The sequence below is a fragment of the Xyrauchen texanus genome, chromosome 43, assembly GCF_025860055.1.
Source record: "Xyrauchen texanus isolate HMW12.3.18 chromosome 43, RBS_HiC_50CHRs, whole genome shotgun sequence".
In the NCBI taxonomy this organism is placed as follows: Eukaryota; Metazoa; Chordata; class Actinopteri; order Cypriniformes; family Catostomidae; genus Xyrauchen; species Xyrauchen texanus.
In genome coordinates this window covers 14,545,802-14,554,135 of record NC_068318.1, presented here as the reverse complement: position 1 = coordinate 14,554,135, position 8,334 = coordinate 14,545,802, and the positions used below count along the sequence as shown (strand labels likewise).

The 8,334-nt window shown below is 35.9% G+C and overlaps 1 protein-coding gene across 2 annotated transcripts; it reads left to right on the top strand.

Moving 5' to 3' along the window:
- Window positions 1–1,670: 1,670 nt before the first annotated feature.
- On the top strand, window positions 1,671–7,326 carry LOC127635876 (phospholipid phosphatase 5-like). Of its 2 annotated transcripts, none has more exons than XM_052116146.1 (8): window positions 1,671–1,858; window positions 2,361–2,473; window positions 2,755–2,863; window positions 2,979–3,075; window positions 4,001–4,064; window positions 4,537–4,661; window positions 4,751–4,921; window positions 6,404–7,326. In XM_052116146.1, exons 2-8 carry the CDS (start codon window positions 2,403–2,405, stop codon window positions 6,559–6,561), a joined length of 795 nt encoding a protein of 264 aa, XP_051972106.1. In that variant the 5' UTR covers window positions 1,671–1,858; window positions 2,361–2,402; the 3' UTR covers window positions 6,562–7,326. The 2 variants fall into 2 exon arrangements, with proteins under 2 accessions (XP_051972106.1, XP_051972105.1); XM_052116145.1 differs by having other exon boundaries at window positions 1,671–1,923.
- The last annotated feature ends 1,008 nt before the right edge of the window (window positions 7,327–8,334 follow it).

The following is an 8,334-nucleotide window of genomic DNA, read 5'->3' as shown; positions in this document are numbered from 1 at the left end:
TGATTCATAGATTAATTTAAGTCTCACATAAACTGCATAGACCGCTGTAGCATCATTTTTCTTTTTTTATGACGTTAATGAAAATGAGGCTGGGAGGGGCTTAAAGACTCTTCAATGGCATGCACTGTATTTGCTCAGAGGTTTTCAAACTTTTTAAAGTCAAGGACCCCAATTATGATTATGCCCTTGTAAGGGATAAAATATAGTAAACATGATATTATAAGGACATGTTTGAGAAATGTAAATGTCTGGATTTATAGTGCCATTGTACTACAGCAAAATTAATTATTCAAAATGTATGTGGAAAATAAATCCTTTTAGTAATTTAACATGTTTGTATTTTTTCCATTATAGTAATGTAATATGCTGTAACCAACATGAAACTTTTCAGTTCAAATATATATATAGCACTTTTCACAAAAAATATTTTTAAAGCAGCTTCAAAGAAAATATGGAGGTACAAACCCTCATTTCTTCCAAATAAATGTTTTTCTTCATAATATATGAAATTGCATGCAGATTGTAAATGTATTTTTTTATGTTTTAAAACTATGGCTGTCCATAGAATAAAATAATCGTGGTTTCAAAAAGAAACCGTAAATAATTAACTTTTTTTATTTTGTTTTATTAAAACCCACCCACTAATGGCCCCCAGATTGAATTCCCATGTTTTCTGCAGCGTTTGGTCTACAGAAGTTCCTTATATATATATATATATATTTCCAATTCTCCTCAGCGGAATGACCAAAACGATCCTTTTAAAGTGATAGTTCATCCAAAAATGTTAATTCTTTTACTCACCCTCATGTCATCTCAGATATTACTTTCTTCTGCAGAACACAAATTAAGACTTTTAGATGAATATTTCTCTAGGTCCATACAATGAAAGTGAATGTCGTCCAGAAATCGGAAGGTTCAAAAAGCATACAAAGGCAGCATAAAAGTAATCCATACAACTCCAGCGTTAAATCTATAATCAGAAGTGATATATGTGGGTTAAAACAGATCAGTATTAAAGTCCATTTTTAACTACAAATCTCCATTTTAACAATCTTCTCCTTTTGTTTTTGGCAATTTGCATTCTTCGTGCATTTCGCCACCTAGTGGGCAGGGAGTATTTATAGAAAAAATAGGACATAAATATTGATCTGTTTCTCACCCACACCTATCATATCGCTTCTGATGACATGGATTAAACCACTAAAGTTGTATGGATTACTTTTAAGCTGTCTTTGTGTACTTGTTGGGGCTTCAAAGTTCTGGCCACCATTTATTTGCACTGAATACACCAACAGAGTAGAGATATTCTTCTAAACATCTTAGTTCGTGTTCAGCAGAATTCATACACATCTTAAATTAAATTTTTTGGGGGGGTAAACTATAGCTTTAACAACAAAATATTACACATTGAAGATATGTAGTCTATCTCTGAAAGCTTAGTATGTCTATCCCGTCAAAATATAAAGATAGCGCTGTGAATAAGGTCAATTTCTTTAGTTTTCTTCAAATAAGTTGCCCAATTTTGTCAAGAGTTGCATTGTTTATGTTTCCAACGTGCCACTCATCACAGTTTCTTCCATCCCCAACTTCTCGAGATTCGGTTCGATCGAATCGTTTAAAAAGAACCAATCAAAAAGAACGAGTCGCTCGCGATTCGGAGATCCCTGATAGAACTATATGACGTGTTAATGCTAGGATTCATTGCCTCGTCGGGGTTCTTCATCGCTGATCTGTATCGTGATCAGTTGCTGCTTGACATGTGAATTATATATGAAAGACATCACGAAATTCTGCTCCGGTGGCTGTTCTCAACAGCCAGTGAGGCGTCGTTTTAAGCGAAAAAGGAAAGAACCCGAAGGTCTGTATTCAACTTCGCGTTGCAGACAAAAGACGGAGGATATGCGATGTCGTGTTTGCGGAAATGTTCGTAAGCAAATATATAACAGATGTGCCGCTGAGGGTCGCGCGTCTGGTGGCGGCAGCAGCTCAGACTAATAACAAATAATACATATTTCACGTGGCTAGTTTTCTAGTGGTGCTCTGGTTGTCTCACTTTGAAATATCAGTCCTTACTTCCGTGTTGCAGGCGTGACGAGTGTAATGTTCAGTCCTTAATTTGAATAACACCAGTGAATGGTTTCTTTTCTTGTTATATTGGGTTTATAATACTAACAACGTGTGCTGCTGAAGTGACAGTCACATTTCTCATCTTATTTTCCTGCTGGTGTCAGGCTGTTGGTGTTAAAAATCCAACTGATGGTGAACATTTAAGGGTTGATATTGGTTGTTCCTGGCTATATTCTAAAATATATTTAATTCAGTTTTTTTAAATGTTTTATTCTGTCATAATCTTCTTTCAGGTTTTAGGTGGAGCTGTCTCCAATGACAAACCTGCACCAAAGATGAAGAAGAGTTTTGATACCGGCTTCATTGCTGAAGTTGTTGTACGTCTGTTACTTTTAGGCCTATTTCTGTAAGTACACTTTCTGCTTGTAGAATGATCAGAAATAAGCCACAGCTTTCCAATTACTCTGGTCTGAACTACTTATGGGGGTTTGTTGCACCAAGTAACCCTCCTCATTCATAACCAGTTCTACCAGGCTTTTGTTCTATTGATGAACAAGCCGCCCATGCAAAGCAACAGTCACATTCTCTATCAGTTACGTGGGAAGATTTTCCAGTCTTTTGAGTTGCACGTCAGTTTGTCATGGATTTTGTGGATTGTTTTCTCAGCCTGTTGTTATGTTCTTGCAGCGTAACAGAGAAGCTGCCTCCTTTCACCCGTGAGATCCAACCTGAGGAACTCTGGCTCTATAAGTTCCATCCTGTCAAAAAGGACCTTGTTCCTACCCGCCTCATGTTTGTAAGTTAGCTCATTGTTCTGGACACTCAAGCATGAAACAACATTTAAATATGCCATGAAGGGGTGTGAGATGATGTGTAAGTTGCATCTAATTTGAATGTTTCCTTTTATACAGGCTATTGCCCTTTGTACTCCGTTACTGGTTATTTTCTTCTTTGCCTCTTTGAAACAAGGTGAAAAGGGTAACAAAGATATCAAAGAGGCATCCTTGGGTAAGCCCTGACAAAGTGAAACTACTCTTTACTCTTTAAGAAAAACATCTGCATGACAATATGAGAAATGGTTCATATGCAATATACCATAATATGCAGTATTCCATTTAGATAAGTTTATATTTACTAATCAGACATACTGTATTAATTTCACATTTTGAAGAAATCATTGTGTTTGATTTGATCTTGCCTGGAAAATTCTCTCATCATTTACTCAACCTCATGCCATCCCAGATGTGGATGACTTTCTTTCCTCTGCGGAACACAAATTAAGATTTTTAGTAGAAAATTTCAGCTCTGTAGGTCAATACAATGTGAGTGAATGGTGAGCAAAAAAAAAAAAAAAGCTTCTAGAATCACAAAGTCAGCATAAAAGTGATACATACAAATCCAGTGGTTTAATCCATGTCTTCAGAAGATATATGATAGGTGTGGGTGAGAAACAGATCAATATTTAAGTCCTTTATTTCTTTTTTTGTACTATAAATCTCCACGTTCACATTCTTTAGTTTTTTTTGACAGTTGCCATTCTTCTTGCATATCGCCACCTTCTGGTCAGGGCTGGTCAAAGTTGATCTGTTTCTCACCCACACGTGTAATATTGCTTCTGAAGACATGGATTTATTCACTGGAGTCATGCTTGCATTGGGGGGTGAATAAATGACAAGACAATTTTCATTTTTAGGTGAACTATCCCTTTACTAAAGAGTTGTATCGTAACTTTTGAGTCCATATGACTTTCTTATCTTTCTATTTTAATTTAAAATAGGCTTCAAGCCTCCAATTATTGGTTAAAAATAAGTTATATACAATATAGCTGTGTTGATTAAAAAGTCTGTAAAGAGATATTGTACAGTGGTATCAGATGATCTTGATTGTCATTTCAAGCTAAAGGAAGTCTCTATATGTCTTTTATGTGACACAGCTGTGACTTTGACCCTGGTGTTAAATGGAGTTTTCACTAATGCAATCAAGCTAGCTGTGGGCAGGTGAGTGATGAAACCCAATTCTTATTCTAGAGTTAGCTTTGTCTGAATTTTGCACTAGGTGCACCAAATAAGTGGCTTTGTCGGCAGTATTGTCCACCAAAAGATGGCGCATCAATAATAACTGAATTGTTGTATGTGTATTGTTGTTTGCTATTGTTTGTACCCATAATATCACACTATAAATTAAAAATAACATTTCATCATCTGGTTTGACTTATCATAATGAGCAGTGTCCAAAAGCAAAGATTGTGCATTGTCATTTATTGTTGATTTAAGGATCAAATTCAATTATTTATTATTTGTTAATTTAATATTTATATATGTTTACAGCATCAAGCTCTTGATGAGCTCATTTATTCATGCTGTTAATACATTCCCTAGTAAAAAGCTTGTTTTGCTCACCAAGCTCATACATTCTTACCCCAGGTCCAGTTCCTTTTTCCATTAAACATCATATCTTCCTCCCTGCCAGGCCACGACCAGATTTCTTATACCGTTGCTTCCCGGATGGCCAAATGAACTTGGAGCTTCACTGTAGCGGTGACCTGGATGTTGTAATGGAAGGCAGGAAGAGCTTCCCTAGTGGACACTCTTCCTGTAAGAGCTGCTTTGTTTCTATAGCAATGAATTTGCCAAAGGAAAGTTCAGCTATCTGAGAGTATAACCAAATGTTTCTCTTTTCATAGTTGCATTTGCTGGTCTGGGTTTCACTGCCCTGTATGTGGCAGGGAAGCTGCACTGTTTTAACCCAGTGGGCCGAGGCAAAGCTTGGAGGTTATGTGCCTTCCTCACCCCTCTACTCTTTGCCATCTTGATTGCCCTTTCTAGAACATGTGACTACAAACATCACTGGCAAGGTGAAAACCTTTACCTTGCTTTTGTTCTCTAGGAATAATATTACACTGATGCAAATGGTCCAGGATGACATATAGGGAAAGTAATGTGGTTAGATTATTAGCAGTTGTTAGAACTGGTGCTAGTGAACAAAAAGTTGAATTAGCACAAATTACATTTTCTTAGCACACTGAAGAATGCAGTCAAAATGGTTTTGTTATTTTGGAAGAAAATTATAAAAAAAGTTTTATTTACTTCTACTATTATTTTTATATTATATCATATTTTAAAAGATTAGATATAATGATATATTTTTATTATAATACATCATGCCTCTGCTATACCCTTGTGGAAATGCATCCCACTAGCCACTATAGTGTGTCTAAATCTCATAAACATTCTGTATCCTCGGTTTCTGAGTTAAAAGCACCAATGTTTAAGCTCGTCCTTTGGAAATCAAGCAAGAACATTGCCACAGACTTTGAGGGGAAACAGTAATAATATATTGATATAATTAATTTGTGCCCCGGTCTCTTTTTTTACGGACATAAAGATGTGCGATTGTGCCAGGAACATTACCACGACGCAGCCCGCTAAAGTTCGGCAAAGCAGACATCAGACTCCTTGTACATGTTCTTTGTTGCTCCATGTTTGGTTGATGTTGCTTGAAATCTTTATTGGAGCTATTGTTAGAAATTTCAATGGAAGTCAATGGGATTTTGATTGTCCACTAAAGGAAAACCTTTAGTCCGATCAGTTACAAAACATATAGCACGCTAAAGCCTGATTTATACTATGGAAGAAGCCTAACTTTTTTCTCCTGGAAGAACTGAAGCACCCTAGGGCGAATGTTAGTTTTAAAATGAGTCCATTAAGCCTGACATCACTTTGTTTAACGTACTGTTCCAGGCACAGAAGTAATGACAATAATGCAGGTTTTTCTTTCTGTAGCATTGCATCACTTCTTTGCTTTATTAAACTTGTCACGGAGACCCTTTGTTCATACAAATTCCTACCTCTCTCCACTCTTGTCATGGCTATGCTGTCTCTGTGGAGGTTGTGCTATTATTAATCATATAAAAAAGCATACTTCTGCACAATCTCTGAGAGACAGGCTTCCAAGTTTTCCATTTTAAGGACAGTAACCTTGGTATCAACTCATCAGCTGGCCCGCACGCTTACCCACGATTAGTTTTAACCAATCATCAAGGCTCTTTGACTAGTCGAGATGTGTGCAAACAGGAGAAATGTCACCAATCGAACACATTGGAAGAATAAAAACATCACTGCATTTCATCATAATTTGTAGGCAAAATAAGTGAAGCATGTTTGCCCAGTAAGCATAAATTAACCTTTAGTCAGAACAGTCTGAAGGTCTGTGCTAGATGTGGTGTTTAAAGCTTGAAAGCTCTAGGAGAAATTAGTGTTAGAAATAAAATGAATATTGATATGTACTGTATAGTTTTGAATCATTAACCGTTTATTCATCTCCCATTCTTTTCCAGATGTGTTTGTGGGATCTCTCCTCGGTTTGGCCTTATCCTTCTTATGTTACCGACAGCATTACCCAGCTCTCAGTGAATTGGACTGCCACATACCCCTCAAAATAAGAGAGGCAGCAGAACCCAAGCAAGCCAACCCTGGTTACCTCTTACCTTTGTAGGGACTCTTAATTCTGTCACACCCCACGCAGGCCAACAACCACAATAATGTGTCAGAAGTTTACCTTACCAGTGGATTCTGGATACACAAACTTACTGAAGCCAATATGTCTATTTTTGTATATGCTGCCTGTCAGCCAACGGGTACTTATTGTTCTTGCCTTCCTATACTGTTGTAGACATTCGCAATGGATGTTTTGTGTATTGTCAAGCTGTTTTTTGAAAATGTTTTAACAACTTTGTATCATGTCAAGCTCTTTGAGGTTTATATGTGATATATATCAGTGAAAGACCGTAATGTAATGTTACAGCAGCTTCTATATCTATTTTATTATAAAAGACTCCATTAGAGACTGGATGATGAAAGGAAATCTTCTCCCAATATCTTTGTCAATAAAGTTTGTGATTTCTAACATTTATAATGGATTGGCTGGAATGTGTTAAATTAATTTAGTATACTGTATGTCAACACTATAGTGCATTATTTTCTATGAGGAGAACTTTGGTCAGTGTGCTATCTGTCCATAGGGGATGAGGTACAGTTTGGATCATTACTAGAAGAACAGAATGTCCCAACAATGTGTCAGTGATGTAATTGCTGTTTTGTCAAGTTAAACAAACATGAAAACTAATTTATGCTTCATAGGATCTTATAAATATTCTTCTTAAGGCTTTTGCTTAAATGCTTAAAATGTGTTTTGTAGAAATGTTTTTTGTGTCAATGACTTTATAATAAAATGTGGAATGTAGGAATAATAAAAAAAAAGTATAAGTAGGTGTGTCCAAATCTTTGACTAGTTTGCCCAAAAATGAAAATTGTCTCCTAATTTACTCAACCTCATGCCATCGTAGATGTGTGTGACTTTGTCTTCTGCAGAAATCAAATAAGGGTTTTTAGAAGTCCCTTGTTTTGCAAGTGAATGGTGACCAGGGTAGGGTTGCACCAGCACTTAAGTTGAGACTTAAAGTTCACACTAAGGACTTAGTAACTAATAGTTTGTAACTAAGACAGTGCTTAATTTGGCTGCATTACCTGTTCATAAGGCAAGACTTAACTAGTAGGTTGTAAGCTCTCTGTAAAATAATGCGTAGTCGCATAATATGACATTTACTTGTATTGATCCAATAAACAGCCATCAAATCTGTACAAAGAAGTGTTAAAAAACAGTGAATTTCAGTTTGATCTTGTTTCGATTGTTCAAACCTTGTTTGCTCACGTAACTGTCAGCTGTAATAAAATATATCCCCACTGAAATATGAAACGTAATACAACAAGATTTCATTAATGGTATATTTAGCACCTGTAGATAACAATATTCAATAACTATCTAAAATGAATAAGAGGCAATAAATAATTACTAATACAACAGTCTGGAAAAATAGACATTTATTAATTTTAAGAATTTGTATATGTTGAAACTTGACACCAATAGATCAATATCATGCTTAAGAACTGTGACGGTCCAAAAAGCACATAAATGCAGCATAAAAGTAATCCATATGACTCCAATGGTTAAATCTATGTCATCAGAAGGGTGAGAAACACATCAATAGTCCTTTTTTACAATAAATTCTCCTCCCTGCTCAGTAGGTGGTGATATGCACGAAGTATGTGAATTACCAAAATCAAAAGAGGAACGTGAAAGTTAAAATGGACATTTATAGTAAATAATGACTGAAATAATTATCACATTTATCATATAGCTTCTGAAGACATGGATTATAACACTGGAGTCTTATGGATTACTTTTCTGCTGCCTTTATTTTCTTTTTGT